The following is an 18,841-nucleotide window of genomic DNA, read 5'->3' as shown; positions in this document are numbered from 1 at the left end:
CCACAATGTTCAAAAGATCTCAGGATATAGTACAGTAAAGACAAGTTAGAAAAGAAAAACTATATCCAAGACAGCTCTCTTATACCATTTGTACATATCGGATGTAAAGTCAGGATAATGTATAAGAAAACACTGAATATACCTGGTGATGTAGTCAAACAGCATGGGGGTGCAGTGGCTAGCACAGCTGTTTCAATGCTGGGGGCTTGGATTCAATTCCCGGGGTGCTACTGTATGTTCTCCCCGACTTTGCATGGGTTACCTTTGGGTGCTTCAGTTTCACAAATACCCCAGAGCCACTTGTCCCAGAAACCAAATTAACCAACCGATATGTCTTTGGACTGTGAGTCATAAATACAAACATAATCGTAACTACCGATGACATAAGTCATCATAAATACTGGGTTTGGGAGCACAGATAACATTTCAATCACAAAGAATGAGAATTACTGGTTTTCTAAGGTATACTTTAGGGATGAGTGGTACACAATCACAATACTTACAGACTATGTAAAACTATGAGACTGAATCAGTTTGATTTAGATTTATTTGTAACATTACTGAAACTCATCATATGATGTAAAACATAAAAAAGCACATGACATGAAGCATTTTTACTGACTTTTTCTTTGTGGTAGGAAGTATATTGCAAAATATTATATCAGAAACTTGGGTGAACATGCCATAAGGTACAGTTTGTTTAGTACTTCACCAAGTCTGGGACACTGGCAGTAAACTATGAAGGGGTTATAAAGAGGGCATTATACGGTATATTTTATATGAAGGAACAAATCAAGTCCAAATGAAAGAAGTATTATATGAGGGTAGTGTTATAAATTAAATAAAATGTTCCCTTTTTTAATTTCATCATTCTAGCTTCCAGCTGATCATTCTACTACAAAAGCTCTTAACATGTTTCTAGTTGAAGATGAACGTCATGAAACGTTAAAAAGCTATATAATTTGTGAATCAGCAGATCATAGACCCAGCCATGTAAATAACAGAAGTGACTGTTTTCTGTTGAACTCCACCTGCAGTACTTAATGGACACAAAAGTGAATGGCACTACATTCATCTTGTTGGCACTCCTTTGGGTTGATCCCGATGTGACAACATTCCAAAAGGACAACCCAAATCCTCATGTACATGAATCATAAAGCCAGATGAGAATGATGACATATGCAACAATACGCTACTCGCCACATCTAAACCTCTTTGAGCATCTGTGGGATGACTAGACTGGCGTGACCTCTGAGGTCAACAGACCATCCTGCTCCAGGTTCTGCGACAGCTTTGGCATACATTCCCACACCATGTGCAACATATCTGTTGCATCAACATATAGCTTGAATTGCTTGTAGTAGCTGCAGCTTTCATATGTTCATGACAAATGTTATAATTACTAACAATAATAATTCCTTACACTTATATGCCACTTTTCTGAACACTCCACTTAAAGCAATTTACAGGTAAAGGGGACTCCCCTCCACCACCACCAATGTGTAGCCCCACCTGGATGATGTGATGACAGCCATAATGCGCACAGTACGCTCACCACACACCAGCTATCAGTGAGGAGAACAGAGTGATGAAGCCAGTTCACAGAAGGGGATTTTAAGGAGGCCATGATTGGTAAAGGCCAGGGGGAAATTTAGCCAGTAACAGCCCTACTCTTTTCTAGAGTCAAGAGTCAGGTGTCTCGGTTTTACGTCTCATCCGAAAGACGGCACCTTTTTACAGTATAAAGTCCCCTCACTATGGTCGGTCATTAGGACCCACACTGACTGCAGGGTGAGCGCCCTCTACTGGCCCCACTAACACCTCTTCCAGCAGCAACCTTAGTTTTTCCCAGGAGGTCTCCCATCCAGGTTCTGACCAGGCTCACACCTGCTGAGCCTCAGTGGGCTGCCAGTTGTGAGTTGCAGGGTGATATGTCTGCTGGCCACACCAAATGTTAATCAGCAGCATGACTTTGCCAATGTCTAAAACAATTAAAATTAATGCTCCTGCTACAAAAACTAAAAACTCCATCTTCCAGAAAACATTTATTCTACTATACCGAAAATAAAAATGCAAACAGCAATGGAGGAACAAAGCCAACATATTTTTACCTTTGAAAACATTACTTGATATGCAGTTTCCTATATATATATTCCATAGTCATATAGTCATTAGTGTTGCATTTGACTTTTATGACAGGTCACTGTCCAAAAATAAGGTAATTCTTGGACAAAGCATTTTCAAGCCGGCCTTCCACTGTTACTATAAACTTCATCTGCATCTTTTAATTCTGCACTTGATAAGAAGGAGACTCAAAGGCCTCATACAGAGAAATCATGTGACCAATAAACGTTATTCAGTAGTGGACTAGTATTCCCTGTAGGCACTAATATTCTACTAGGTTCTCTCAAAAATGATCCTTAATCCAGGCCCAGTGAAACCTTTCCAAAAAGCCAGCTGTTGCTTTTTCTTCAGGCAATTAAGACTCGACACAGATTTCCCACTTCAGCATAGGCTAAAACCTACCATCCAGAAAAACCTCATAATAGGCTGACTGACCTGTGCGTTTAAGTTATTTTGGTATGAGACATGCCACATTACTGGAAGTACATCTCCTGAAGATCAGGTTGTATCTCCTTTGTCATTACACAAAGCTTTAGCAGCCATTTATGAAGGGTAGAAGAGGGTCTAAAATTAAACTGCATGGTTTGCCGACACTGCGAACCAGGAGGAGTTGTTTGTATGCAATCTATTCAAGTCTAGATTTAAAGTGATTTAAAGATTACAAGCAAGATAACACATTCAACACCTTTTTTTTTTTAAAGGTCCTGAAAATTGCCTCCCGTGCATTGTTAATGTCACTTTGCATAGCTGCAAACAGGCAGGCTACTTTAAATCAATTCATATAAGACTTCTCCTAAAATACTACTTTAATGAGGAATCAATTTTGCAAGTATGAACACAGCAATTCAGAATACCAACGCTGAAAACGAATTCACAATAAAAAATGACAAAGAGCATCTTTTCTAATGCAATGTTAACACTCTACCTCATGACATGACATAGATCAGCAGATATCGGATAGGGCTTCAAAATGGGATGCAAAACCTTTCTAATCTTGCATAACTAATCAGTATCAGACTAATCAGATTTATGGTGAACTTTAAAATCAAGTAAAAAGAGGTTCAACTGTCAAATTAAAAAGGGCACTGAACAGTATAATTTTTGCTGTTCTTTTGTGGCAGGCCATGTAAAACAGTAATGCCTAGAAAAGGCAACATCTTGGATCAAAAATCCAAATAAGAGCAGTTAGAGTATTAAAATTACTGTTCAGCGTGCTCAACAGCAAACAAGTTGTATTAATGTATTTAACAATAATAAAAAAATACTTAATTTATAATATAAATTTAAAATAAATGTATAATAATGTTGCATTCTTGAAGCTTATTGTGCTAGAGAGACAGTAATGAAGGCAGGGAGTGTTGTATTAATTAAATAAATTATTAATTAAAAGGAAAGTAAGCAAAATTCTGAACACAACAGAGCTGACAAAATAACATAAGGTCACAGGCTACTGTAATACGTGATGGGCGGATTTTAGCTAACCTTTGTTCATTGTAAGAGGAAACCATAGAGACATAAAACTTCACACTAGGATTTCACTTGCGTTTTAACTGTACCCAACTTTAAAGGAACATCAAGACCCATTGAGAAGAATGGTATATACAGATTATATCAGGTTTTCCAACATTCAATTTTTAGAGAAGGATAATAAGAATCATTGTAAATATGAAAATCATTTTTCACTTTAAAGCTGTGATTTAAAAATCTGATACAAAAACCTGTATAGATAAGATAGGCTTGAGAAAAAAAAAAACAGGAAATGATTTTGCATAACATCCTGCAATGAGCACTTCATATTCTACTACACATGATTTCAAAATGTCACATGAAGTCTTACAGTATTTCAAAATTTGAAGAGAAGGGGACATATGATATTTGACATGCAGTGTTTTTTTTTAATCCTTTTCACGCCCCTTAGTATATAACTAAAGAAAACAAAAAGACTGTGGTCAACTACTTAAATATTATTTTTTTCCATTATCAGCAGTGATCTATAATAGGTCACATATACAGAAATGTACTACAGTAAAAAGCACAGAGAATAGGAACATCCCCCATGCACTTACTAAGCTCAAATGCTAGGTTTAGGCTATACCACAGACAAATTCCGAGTTGGCTAAGTAAAATGAAATGCATTGGAAGTACTTCTTTATCGTGCGCACTGATACAAGAGCAGTATTTTTTGTATAAGCTGCGTTTGCATTAGCTTATGTAAGGGGCAGGCAAAACGGGACAAAACAGCCACTGCATCTGCTACATACAGTCAGGGGGAGGGTTCTAAAAAGAAAAGTTTTCTTTGCAGTTTTACAGTGCTATTATTGGTTTTGCCTTGCTGCTTGTTTCAGTGTGTTAAAGTATAAAATATTATCTTGGTGAACTTTATCCTGTAGTCTGCACTGTACCTTTCAGTTAAAAGTCCCTTGTGAACTTTCCAGTCACCTGTGAGCTGCAGCGTTTGAAAACTGAAACCTTTTCTTATTCCACAAAAACATGCAGACGTGCCAACAGCTTTATGACTTCACAAGCATTCTGCTGTGCCAGTAGTTTTCAGCATATTGTTTAGTTGAAGAATAATCAAAAGCCTTAGCTCCTAGACTAAATGAGCTTTATCATGGCATTTTCCAACACGTCTTCTTTACAGACTGTCAGGACGTTAGGTTAAAATTAAAACAAAAGGTGGTGTACCCATCGCACTGCCAATACTCGCTTCCTACTGCACCACCCTGATTAAAAGGCTGAATAAAAAGCCTGCTCGTGGCTAAATAAATGTCCCGTAATAGGAATTTATAACTGCTGCTTTGCTGCTTATTATATATTCAAGAATTTTTAAAAATATATTTTATAAAATTCATATATATTTTTTACATTTTATATGGGGGTTAGTCAAAATGTTGTCAACAAGTATAACTGCCAATTATTTTACTAAAGTTTTGTTTTCTCCTCCACAGCTGGCGAAGGATTGTAAGGTAACTGTTAGACACTTTGACAGTTTATTACAAATTGATTACATGGGTTACTGTGACAAAAAAGGTTTCAAATGAAAACATAAAATAAATATAAGTTGTCAACCGCATTTTGACTAACCCTGTATATATGCATATATATCTATAATTTTTATATAAGGTGTATAACATCCTAAAAACAAACATATAGGAAACAAATACATCAATTATAAAAATATTATCTCTCATATTGTATACAAAAGCATTACATACACACATTTGAAGAAAAACTTAAAATGCCTTAGGAGGATGATCCTCAACAGTAGTTCTTAATACTGCAATTGTTTTTGAAAAATCGGGGCATTCTCTGAATTTCTCACATAAAAACTTAAAAATTGATCACCAATATGTTGAATTAAAACTTAAAAGTAGTTAACATCCTTTTAGAGCACACACACACAGACACGAGTCTGATAAGCAGTGTTGACGTCCATTTGGTTTTTAATGCGATTTATTTAATTAGAACTTCTAAGCTGCTCAAAAGGGCATCAGCTTTTTCAACAAGAACTGGAGACGTTTTAAACGATACAATTTTTATGCTTCACCCACACTGCCAAACTTCCGTTAGTCTAGAAACCACAACCAAGACTTAAAACACAGTTTCAACAATACGTGTAAAGTCTACTTCCTTCAACTTTATCTTCAGAAGATTACTGAACATTGGGACTTGAAAACCATAACTGATGACAATGTGCTGGACATTTGAGTTTACGTCCATCAAAAATCAGATTTGCCACTCAGAATGTTTCTCTCGTATTGAAAAAAAAACATTAAGAGAAGCAGGAACATACAATGTAAATTTGATAAACAGTTTAAGAGGCAGTCTTAACTAGTTATTACAAAGTTATTTCCACAAATGCTTACTGTACATAATTGCATGTAGATGGAAGATGAAGCATAGTGTAACATACTGCCACTTTTAAAACAATATGGATACATCTCCTGAAAAGATAAAACAATGAATAAGACATCGCATAGGAAGGTGAAGAGAAAGCCTTTTGTGGAGTATTTCCACAGATACTCCATGACGTTCCAGTTGCAATGATCGTACTGCTACATTATAGAAAAGGGGGCACATATCAAATAACACCTGAAGACGTAAGAATAACACCTGACACCTGAAGAAGGCTCCATGGCTGAAACGTTGTGTTCTCTTTCTTCTTTTTTTCAGCATGGAATAAACCTATTACTTGTTCCTTCACATATCAAATAAGCACTGGGTCAAGCAGAATGAGTGTGAAGGGCAGAACGTGACTTATACACACTTTGCAATACTCCAGCTGAGCTTGAACTGAAGCTTGTGGATCTCAGGAACAGTTTCCAAGGTTCCACAGAGTTGACATATATGCTTGTATGTATCAGGTAAACTGCACACCAGCCTGCCTAAGCACACTACAAGGGGCATGCATCCCTTTTCCATACACAAAAGATGTTTTCTTGTTCCAACGTCTGCTCTGTGCGCAAGAGTTGTTGATAATTCAGTATAAGCCCAAGACATTCAAGTCAGGTATTGCTTACTTATTTCCTGATAAGATAAGACCAGTTACCTATAGTGGTCCCATAACACAATGTGCTCAATTCTAAGAACACTAAGAGAAAACCACCAAAAAGAACACTAACAGTTACAGTTGAGACAGACGAGTCATCATAATGACCACCTTTCACAAAGTTTATGTAACCATCATAAACTTAAACACTCAGAGAATAACAGCTTATTAGTTCTCTTATTCCACTTCTTCAGCTGTGTGGTACGAAATGTCCTGCAATATGGAATAACTGTCTTTCAGTGAAACCAAAAGCCAAGATGCTGGGACTCTTGAGGATGGTTTCTAAGATAGTGGGGCAGCCACTTGAGCAGAGCTTTCAAACTGCTTACATTAAGAGTATTTTAAGACAAGCTGTAACTCCTCTGATCCCTGAAATGTCCTACATGAAGAACACCAATACCTTCAAACACCTTAATTAAACTATTCAATAAATGAGATCACAAAGTTCACAATGAGTGCAAAGTAAAGGAGTATTGGTTTAGAGTGCAATTATAGGGGCATAAGGTAACTGTGGGGAAGTAATCACTATGTGTAAAATATGGCTGCTTGGTTGAATTCAAAACATTTGAGAAAGTAGAAGTAAAAAAATGCCAGCACTACTTGAGGCACATTAATGTCTCAGAGTTATGCCCCTCTGTTCGCAATAGCAGTACAACACAGTGACTGCTCCTACCAATCTGTCAGAAAAACGTCAAGAATTACTTTACCACCAATGTAACACAGACCTGGACGACTGTTTGTTATTTTGTAAATGGTAAAACATCTCACAGATTTAAAGTGTTTACACAGAGACATAAAAAAAACCTGCTATAAGCCAAATGATGTACAGCCTCCATCAAAGAATCGATTCTAATGTAAACTACTTTAAGAATAAGAAATAGCTTAGGGACAAATGAGAAGCTCCCAAAACACGTGAACAACTAAATAGAACTGCTAAAATACTCCTACCAATATTACCAGAACTATACTGCTGTGCAAAAGCAGAAATTTAACTGCATACTTAACCAAAAGAGGGCACCAAAAAGATATTCTAATTTGCCTAGAAGCTGATTTATGTGAAGGATTTACTGAAGCAATTACCTCGTTCAAGCTTCAGCCGTGTCCAACCTGGGACCTAAACTCATAACCCTAGGAGAGACCAGAGACCTCAAAATGACCCTAGGCCACTACCTACAATTTAAAACGATAGAAAGTTAAAAAAAAAAACAAGCCAGTAGTGCCAGAAAATGAAGAAGGAATAATTCTAAAGGAAATGTGCTGGAAGCCAAACCACCGCCTAGGTCCACAGAAATGAAAAGGAGAGACCGAGTACTCACTGCTCGTGGAAGTCCAGCATCGGTGGTTCAAACCTTATCGGTCTGCAATTCCCCCGGTGTAGGGACGCACTACAAGAAAAAGGAAAGTTCTGTAAAAACAGCAGCACCAAGAAGCACAGATTTCTTCTCCCCATTGTGTTTTGTTTCTGTGTTCCATCTGCTGGGTTTACAGGTGTAAGCAGAGCACAGAAGCACAGGGGAGGAACCTACCAGACCTGCCTGGCAACTATAGGTATCTTATTGCATTTATTCAGATTTCTGTTTTTTCCTAAACAATATGCAAAAGACCTCTTTGTGTCACAATCATAGGGGATGCAGGGCGAAACAGGAGGGGAGAAAGCGTGTGATCAGAAGTTTTTATTACTTCCATATGAGAAAAACATGGCATTAGTACCATTTGTACCAAACTCCTCTGACATTTCTTCATTTCAAAACATCAAGTTAGGACTCTGCACAACAAATGATGTTGTCCTACATCGATTTACTTATTCATTGTGCGCAAGGAGAGAGAAGTTATCAGCGTTTCAATTTTATTCAGCAGAATACAAATGAACAAATGAAATGGCGGGGGGCCTGCACTGAAGACCCCAGTCCTCCCAGAGCTAATGAGAGCTTTGCTCAACTTAAGCTGTGCCAACTACTTCCCCCAAGGCACATTCACCAGGAACAAGCAAGAGAAAACCCTCTACAATATATGGCCACCATTCAACTGTGTTCCAAATACAGAATGACACACCCCTACTGAACAGCCAATGGAGGACCTTCTATTAATAGGTACAGTCACAAAATATATATAAACAGGTTTGCAAAAAATGTTCATATCTCTGTGCTTCTTTGCACACATCACTTTTGTGTTGCTCATGTAAATGAGTCGTTTCCACTGTCAGACAAAGCATGTCGTCTATTGTAGGAAAGCACATGAGATGAGGCACCCAAGTATACAGCTAAAAAAGGAATTTCGCTTCCAACTTACCCAACAGATACACAAAAAAGTATACGGAGGAACAGGGGTTTTTCCAGGCTACTACATAACAGAAACCGAGTATGAAGAATATATTTTTTTAATTTCTTAAACAGCTGAATCACTTTCTTTAAACATTATCAAAGCTTACAAATCCACAAAAGGGTTACACTTTAAAGCTACTTTTTTAATATTCCATTTTTAAGTGTCTTAAATCCATTATCTTAGTAAGCACATAGACATCCGTATTGCTCACTTCTTTGTATTGCTAATAAGAAATATCGTTATAAAATATTTGTGGTCTATAACCTTCCATTAGCCTTTATACACTTATACACTGTATACGTAAAACCTATATTAACATTGCTTACTATAAAACAATCTGCCACATTTCCAGTGTTATAAGATACCTAATTTTCAAGGCGTATTTTAATCTCATAACCCATCTCAGTTATTTTATAAAGAGTAAGCTGACATGCACAGAAAAGAAATCACACAAAAGGTAGATTGTACTATAACCCTGATATACTGCAGTACCTACACTAAAAATGGACTCAAATTGGAAAGTTTTATAAAAGAAGAAACCGATAAGTTCAATAACATGGAGCCAAAATTCACAAGTTTCACAAAGCTCTGCGATTCGACATTCCTTTGCATACATCCACTAGTTTAAAATACTTCAAACCATGTGCTCAAACAGACTAGCATGTTGTCAAAAATAAAGGTTAATAAAAAGGATTCAAAATAAATTCAATGTGAAGGCTTCACATGCAGAATGTGGTGCTGTCGTTTGCCTCTCACGTACAACTTGATCATTACATTTTACACAGTGAAGCTCAAGAGTCTTCCGCTCTCCTCCCTACTGCCAGTGACTCATGTTTTGTGCACACACAGCTTTATTTCTGTAGGACAGTCTCAGTGTTTGCACTGCAGTGAGAGCAAGCGAGTGTGAATTAAAACAAAGCTGGTTTCCTAAGGTGTTAGGAATTTCACAAATTATTTTATTACACTACATCAAATAATTTAGAAGAATAGAATTGCCTTGGGGCTGTGTACTGGGGCGCTTTTAATCTTCGCAGCTTTATACTTCCACTCAATAATATTTCAACATAAAAACCATGAATTACATTTAACTAGGAATGAATTTTTTCATCATTCTTTTTATAGAATTCATTTGGATTGAAGGCATTTTTATTAAATTGATGTAAATGAACTGGAATTCTGTAATAACTCTATAATAAATTAAAAAACATACTTCACGCTTACCCTGCAACAAGCTCAAGCACTGGCATCTCTGTGTGAAAACCAATCGCAAAAGTGACACGGAACAAAGAATTCAAGACGTATGCAGTTTTCGATATATTTGGGGTTTCACTGCAAGATTGGAATAACCGAAGTATAATCCATTTCGGCTTTTCTTCACCTCGGTGACATCCAGAGACAGGACAATGGATTATTATTATATTTATTATGATAGTGCAATACACTTTTTCAATTCAGAAATATAGGGAACAGTTCTAAAATCAAAGTTCTCTATTCTGGTTTAGTGTTTCTTTAATAATCGGTTATTTTTTAATTCAGCCTAAAAACGTTCACACTGGAAATCTTTTTTTCACACAAGTAGTAAAAGACGTTTTGTCATTTGACTATTTTTTCTGCACACTGATAGACATTAAGCCTCATAACTTTTGAACAATTTAATGGAATGTAATTGTTTTTAATGGAATCAGAGGGTTATTTGCTTGAGCACCAAAATGACACCATGACATCGTGTTCCAGAGTGGCACCGGATGCCATTATAATAGTATAGCCTTTGTACAGTTTGTAAGAGGTCCCGTCATCACACAGAAGTGCAGTGCGGACTTAAATACTGCTGCTAGCAAATCAATTTCCTGTGTGCAGCCAAGAAGAAAGTTCCAACAGTTATCCCCTTTAATAATACATGAGGTGAAAAGCTTAAATATCGGAACAGCAAACTCAAAAGGGCAAACCGAAAAAAATAAACTCCGGAGCCAGGAACCAAGGTCGCTGGTTCCCACCTTTACAGGTTCCTTATTCACAGCTTTTATGTTTTCATTATTAACGCAGCTCAGAACACCTGGGCAATCGGAAACACCTGTCAGCCCCTTGTCCCATGCTTATGCTCCCTTGAATTGTGGGGGAATTAACACAACTGACGCTGCTCTAAGATGGCTAAACATGCATGCAAAAATAATACCCAGAAACAAAACCTGCCATTCTGTACCCATATTTCTGTTTTCATCTGAAACATGAAATACAATTTCAGTGGTAGACGGCAAAAATGATCAATTTCACCTCACTGTCCCAATACTCCGCTTTTCACTCAGTTTATGAGAACGTGAAGTTTAACGATTAGTATAATATAGAACAATCTTTGACACATACAGCACATCTATTTGCAATATGCTGATAGCAATAGTCATGCACCGGAAGACTTGCAGGAGGGTCAGGGAAAATAATTGATTTTCAAGTCAAAGAGAAACAATTTGTCAATTTTCTTTTCAAAACTAAGCATGATAATAGACATTTATCAGACTACCCCTGGTAAACATGAAATAATTCAACTCTTATTATGTCAAATGACTAACAATGATGACATCTGTAATAATATTAAAAGCTGTTTAGTAAAGGCCTGAATATAAACACTGTCAAGAGGTGGATTATTGGCATTGAATTTCAGAGATGCATAAAGACCTTGGTAAACTAATCACAGGACACAAATATGCTCATCAACATTCATCATGATGTAATGTTACTAATTTAACATGCACAGCTTACTGCAAAGAGGAAAGTTGTATCTCAAATATTAGATTCAAGAAATGTTTACCAGTCTTGTTATTAACTGCATCTTAAGCTAGGTAATGTATTGAAAACCATCCAAAGCACTTCATTGTTCTTAAGATGTATCCTTGGATTTAAGGAGATATCACATGCACTATTATCTCTCCTGAGCACAAATTAATTTAATTTAGCAGAAACTATTCTATTCTTTCACTCAGAACTATTCAATTTCTATGCTAGACTACTTTTCACCACACATTTAAGCAATAGCGTGTTCTATTAACACGTACATTTTTGTGTTTTATAATTTGTTCAAGATTTAAAATCAAAAACTATGTGAGCACATATTATTGTGTGAGGCCAGTGAAAATCTACATTCACAACAAAACTAAATTTGTCATCACCTTTGAAATAGTCCATCAGTGTTTAGGGCAAGCAGTCTACTGCACCTCAAAATTAGGGGGAAAAAAATCTGTAGATCTTCCACTTGAAAAATCATTGATGCATCATGCTGTATTTTAGTTCTGATCATTTGCATTGAGTAATCAAAATACTGTCACTGTTTCCTCTATGTTCTTGCTAGTAAGCAGAACTGAAAACCCATTTGCACCGTATATAACCTATAGTGTTAACCTACCAGAAAAAGTGCAGAGAAATCAGAAAGGAAAACTTTCTCCACTTGCTCCGCTAGAACCCAAAGGCTAGGTGTGCAGAGAGGACTGCATTGCTGACTTCCTTTAGCAAATAAATCAAACTGGGTCAAGAATACTCAATATGACGACTAGCAATGAGCAGACCCAGCATGTACGAAAGACCACAACAATCTGGCCTCTACATAATTTCACTGGAGCAGTAATAAAAAATAAAATAAAATAACTGTCCCACAAATGCAATGGAATCTGAACACTAACTTCATCATTACAATCCGTGTCACTTTTGCGTGATTCAGCTCACAAAGAATAAGGTAATAAAAGATCCAGAAACTGTCAGCCTGCTTCAGGATGTCAACTAAACACTGCACCTGCAGTAAACTAAGTGAAGTATTTAAAAATAAATATATAATCAGAATGAAAGTGCTTTTCAAACCCCAAGTGAGAGACTAGACAGATCAATGGTATTTTTGACTAGAAAGTGTTGGGTGCAGTTTTTAAAGTTCATTTAAAGTTAATATTCTTTCTCTTTTAACCTACTGTATATAAGGTACTTCAGTAAGGGCACTAAGGAAATTAAATAAATGGGGGCAGACGGAGGTTTTAACATGATGTATCAGTTAAGCTTCTGACAACAGTGCAACTTCTTAAAAAAAATTGGTAACCACAGAGTCACAAGATGGTGACTTAAGGTCTCGGTGACAAATGAGAATGTGCAACCAAGCAACCTTTGTGCTGTGCTGCATAATGCACACAATACAAATCTTGCTGCTTCATTCTTTGACCCTTGCCATGTACATTTCACTGTGATCCCAAATGAAAGAAGAAGTGTCAAATTTATCATTTACTTATTAACGCTCTTAAAATTCACAGGTATGCATAAAAAGGCCTCTTTAATCTTGTGGTTTCAACTGAACTTCATAACTGATTCTACTAAAAGAATGCTTCCGATTACAATGACAGTAAACACAATGTCATTTGCTTATTCATTCAATGTTTTCATGTGCTGGTTTCTTTACAGTGGGATTAACAAAACAATGACTCAGAGCCACTGTCACAAATTGCTCTATAAAGACATCACTTCTATGATGCACTAGCACTAGCACACCAGGGTCATTGACATAGACGTTCAAACAGCAAAGACATTAGTTAAGTAGGCGGTCTTTCGGAAAAACCTTAAAACCTAGACGATTATGATTAGAAAGCTGGACCTTTTCCTTTCGATAATTAAAAAAAAACTATTTTAGTGATTTAAATATAAAGGTGAGAAATTAAAAAAATGTTTTAACATCCTGTAAGAGATTTAAATTAAGCACAATTCTGTTGAAACCAACCTCTCACGGTTTAATTAATTTTCCCCCCTTCAGAGTTCCACTTCAGTTAAAGCCGAAAACGGCGTGCAGATGAAAGTTAGGGAAGTAATATGATTTGCATTTTGCTCTTTAACTTCCACTTTTCAATACGTACATAACGCTATTCTAAAAGATTTCGCTCAGGTATTTGCAGGACGCCATTACATAAGCTTCTGACCTATTCAGAGCAGAATGAGACTGTGTGACTGACCTGCATGTTGGTGTGGCATATTTAAACAGCAATAGGTTTCCATGCAGTAAGCAACAACACTGTCTAGTAAGCAGTTTCAAGTTACCCACCCACAAAAAACTTGAGGGAGAATTTTATAATATAAAAATAACGAGAAGCCAAATATACCACACCTTTATAACACAGAAATCAATACAGGAAAGAAATACACTACATAACATAGTTTAGCAGATAAGTAGCCTAACAATGTACTGAACTTTAGACACTCTGTTATACTCTATTATACTTGTTGACCTTTGTATTTTAATTGATTTAAAAGCCAGAAAACACTACATCAATTCAAAACATTGGCAAAGCACATTGAAAAATCTAAAAGCATATTCTTTTTTTTTTTGATAATCAAAAACAAAATTCTAGTACTGTCTCATGATTTTGGAACCTCAATCACAAGGCGTGACAAGGCAGATGATGAAACTGCTAAACACCCTACCCTGACTGACCAATCCCAAGAAGACACTTCGCAAGCGTTTACCCAAATAACTCCCTGGCTAGGAACTCGGAGAAACACTATTGGTTGAGGAAATGAATGAGAGGCGCAGCTCCAAGCTGTTAAACTTGTCCCTGGAATTTAAAGCAGGTTAGGAGATACATTCTTCTCTCATTACTTCTTCAAACAAGCATACTTTACCCTTGGCCACTTTCAATATCATATCAAGATTTTAATATAAAGAGAACTGTTGGATATCAGTGGAACCATCTGCGTTTGGCAGGTAGATCCATTTTATACAGGCACTACTTTCCTGTAATAGGACTGTTTCTTACTTTTAAGCAAAATGATATCTTATAGTGCTTCTATTCGAACGGTGGCTGCACTCACAAAACATGTAACTAATTCATCACACTAGGTAGTAATTCTTATCTGCTATGCTTTAGCAGTTTTTATGGCCCCGGCACACAATACATGAATTTTAAAACTAAATTTCCTCTATGTAGTAATGTAGTTTTTAAGAAGAGTTACTATAAGGTACTGAGAACAAATTCAAATAGGAAGACTGCAGTTTGAGAATTTTTGTTTATATGAACTACAGAGCTGATTAAAAAGTCCCTATACAGGAGAACGAGCAGTTTTATTGAAAAAAACAAAGTCCAGTCATGTGCAATTTGTGATTTCATTTAGGCTCCATTAAAAGTTGGCAAGGGTATATAAGCATGTTCTCCAAGTGGTAAACATTCCTGGAAATCACATTGGCAAGGCTGCTGTACTAGCCACTACAATTCTGAAAGCAAACACACAATCCTGCAAGCAGATTTTAAGAGAAATACAGCTTGAACACCCCCACACAGCCCAAGCCACAAAGTGGACAAAATTAACCTCGAAGTGGTATCGAGTCAAAGTGGTATCGACATTGGTTTCCTCCCAAAAAACATGCCAGTAGGTCAATTGGATTTGGAGAAAACTGGTCCTGCGTGCGTTTGTGCATTTGTGTCTGCGTGTGCCCTGTGATGGACTGGCATCCCTCCCAGGGTGTATCCTGCCTTTGCCCATTGCTTACTGGGAAAAGATCCAGCTCCCCCCTGTGCTAGATAAAACAGTTAGAAAAAAGATAGATGGATATTTAGTTCTTTTAAGAGACAAAAACTGAACAGAATACAGTCCTTTATGCAGCGTCTGCTCGTGCTTCCTGACCAAGTGCTTAGTTCATCTATGGAAGCAAGCAGTAATGTTTTTCCAGTAGTAACTAAACCTATGACAGACTGGCTCTACATTTTATTTGTATAAACCTGTACGCTCTTATTCTTTTACTTTTCTTTTAACTTCACATTATCACCATGTACAGCATCCTTGGGTTGAGTTGGGAAAGCTAAGAGAGATAAGAGATCTTTTTTTTGGCCATATACAATTTCTTGTATTAGGAATTGGTGTTTTTGCATACCCCAACTTGCTCTCCATGAGACACACAGACAGGGAGAGAAGCTTGGGGTCAGAGTGCAGGGTCAGCCATTTATACGGCTCCCCTGGAGCAGTTGGGGTTCAGGGCCTTGCTCAGGGGCCCAAAGGAGTAGGATTCCTCTGCCGGCCGCGGGATACGAACTGGCAACCTTCCAGCCACAGGCGCAAATCCTTAGCCACAGAGCCACTGTGCCCCCCAAGGAGTGTGCTTTATAAATACACTTTTATTATTAATGTTCCTACAGTTTCACCTTAATCTCTGCACCCAAAGCCTTTCACAGTACCCCTCTTCCTGGTACTGAAAAGAAATAGCACAGCAATGTCTGTTTCTCAACAGCTCTGGGCATCCCAGCATTCCAGAGAATGAAGCAAACAAATCAGCAGACACACAGCAGGAATTCCTTCCCAGCTCGTACACACAAACAGCCCCAGACTATAAAATCTTCATTGCTGCAGTAACACTGCATCACCTAAATCAAGACAAACATCACTGGTAGGGAAAATGTTCTTCTGTGAGGAACGTGCCAGAACCTTGGAAATAAACTCATTTATCTGCACTTTACTCATTTAATTTTATAGATGCTCCCCATCAACTTGTAGTGACATATTACATATATTACCAACTTCTTTACTACACATTAGTTTGAGGAGCAAACCAAACCCATTTACATGTCCTAATTTCACTTAAATTCAAGCAAATGAATTTCAGTATAGAGGGCAATCAAAGCAATTAAAGGAGACTAAACTTACCTTTTTTGATGATATGAACTGAGATCAATGTCAGACTCTGTCTGTAAAGACACAAAAAATCAAATTATTAGTCTTACCAAATCTGTTAACACCAGTATTCCCAAAAGGTTTTCATTAATCAAAATTATACAGTATACTGTTGTGGCTCCTGAGATTTCTTTTTTTGTTTGGCAGAACCTGACAGCCTTCTCATGCTTATTAATTTTCTTTTATATTTCATCACCTGTACTATAAATATTCCAAGTGATTTCCTGGAGTTACTAGCACAGCAGGATCATCAGAAAGCCATTTGTCCCAGTGAGGGCACCAACCCAGAAGCTAAGCGGGACAAGAGCATAGTGCTGTCCAGTGTGCCACCCCAGAACACCACTGTAAAGGAAAAAGCCAAAATCATAACCTTCTTTCGTATTTAATATTCAATAAGACATGCATCAACAACTATCAATGCACAGACATTTTTTGTGGAACATGAACTTTACCTATATCGCAGCAACCAGCAATCATGTAACTAAAACCTCTGTTGGTGCCGAACAAAACAGGCAAAACAAAAGTTACTTTGGTTAAAGGCATCATCTAAATATTTTACGAATGATGGCATTCCCCGTTATAAAGAGTTATTAGCTTAAAATGTACGTGAACCTGCATGTAATGTAACCTTCTTTTGTAATTATATAATCCAGAAATTATTTTGACCTGAACTCTGGCTGTTGCTATATTCAGCTATTATGCCACATAATTCTAATGAGTTTGGGATTTTTTACATTTTTAGTATTGGAATTACTTTAAATGCATCACACACACACACACACAACATGAACATTCCTTATTCATTTCATTTTTCAGCAGGGGGAGGAGAGGGGGATGTACATTAGACAGGGTATACATTTACCACAAGGATAATTAATTCAAGCCAACGCATATCAATTTTAATATTACATGTTCTGGATCACATATCCCAACACCTCAGCATTTCCTAGGTTAAATATAGACCATAACGCTGCTTAGATATTACCAGCTGCTGCAACGTCTACCTGGATAAGTGGACCGAAAACTGAAGGATGTAGCCAGCAGCAGAAAAAAGAAAATTCTCACACATGCTGCTGGGACATTTACATAATGATTAGCAACTGTATGGAAGCAGCATATGGGATCAGTCTGTTACTTCAGATTCAGACAGTTTCTTCTTAACCTGAATCTCAGTCCTGCCCCCGGAAAAACCATTTAAATCCAGAAAATGCCAGTGTAATAGGCAGCCTTCTAATGCAGTTTGTGCAATTGTGTGAACAAAGATAAAAGAGAAGAACAGTACCAGTCAAAAGATTGAGTACACCACCTCGAAACCAGGTTTTTCATGATTATCTGTGCTTCAAACTGTATAAACTTGTAAATAATTGGTGACAATTTATGACAATGGTGACAAGGTAAATGAGGTAACATGCTAGTTAACGGTGAGAACATCTAACAAAGACAATTTAAACTTCTTTTTGTGTTCCAACACCTTGTTATACACATTTCTGACTTGTAACTAACCTGGGCTTCAGACTGAAATCGGCTTGCTTTGGGGGTTCATTGTATTGAAAAAGAAAAATTAACATTTTCAATGCAGTTCACTTCAGATTTTACGGACACATATCATGTCATTAAATATCAAGTGTTCATAGACAAGGTTATACTGTTTAAGGCACAAATAATCATGAAAAACCTGGTTTCAAGCAGGTGTACTCAATACTTTTGACTGGCACTGTATGCTAGCAACATGCTTGCTTGATCTACCACACTACCACTGAACGATTCCATTCTCATGCTGACTACTAAAGTTTTAATGCAAAACTGTAATATGAGACTTTAAACATGGGGGGATTTTAAGACAGATGGATCAATAATTTACGCAAAGATTAACTGTGCAATTGTTTTAGGTGTAACTTATAAGCTATGCATTAGTTCTTCAAGAGTGACATACAATACTAGCCCTAGAACGATGGACAACTCCTGTATACAGCCAAACTAAGTACATACTAGCTGCTGTCATGAGGACATGATGCATACATGGCCTTAGCACTGAAACATGGGATATTAGACAAAATGCGTTCTCTTCACTTTCATTAGCATATATACTGGAAAATCCGACAATGTTCGGTTCACTTGCATTCCTGGAACTCCCATCCCTAGATTACATTCAATGTGATCTTTTCTTTT

At 37.1% G+C, this 18,841-nt stretch overlaps 1 protein-coding gene across 1 annotated transcript in view; it reads right to left on the bottom strand.

Annotated features, from left to right (window-relative positions):
* The window catches only part of tmem131 (transmembrane protein 131), a 55,720-nt gene that overhangs the window by 21,654 nt on the left and 15,225 nt on the right, over window positions 1–18,841 (bottom strand). Inside the window, exons 3-4 of the mRNA XM_015364339.2 lie at window positions 16,646–16,686; window positions 7,990–8,058 (exon numbers count right to left, since the gene is read on the bottom strand). Coding sequence (XP_015219825.2) covers window positions 7,990–8,058; window positions 16,646–16,686 — 110 coding nt within the window. The remainder of the gene's footprint in view (window positions 1–7,989; window positions 8,059–16,645; window positions 16,687–18,841) is intronic.

This window comes from Lepisosteus oculatus, chromosome 15, assembly GCF_040954835.1.
Source record: "Lepisosteus oculatus isolate fLepOcu1 chromosome 15, fLepOcu1.hap2, whole genome shotgun sequence".
In the NCBI taxonomy this organism is placed as follows: Eukaryota; Metazoa; Chordata; class Actinopteri; order Semionotiformes; family Lepisosteidae; genus Lepisosteus; species Lepisosteus oculatus.
Note: the sequence above shows the minus strand (reverse complement) of the source record. Positions and strands in the feature narration are given on the sequence as shown.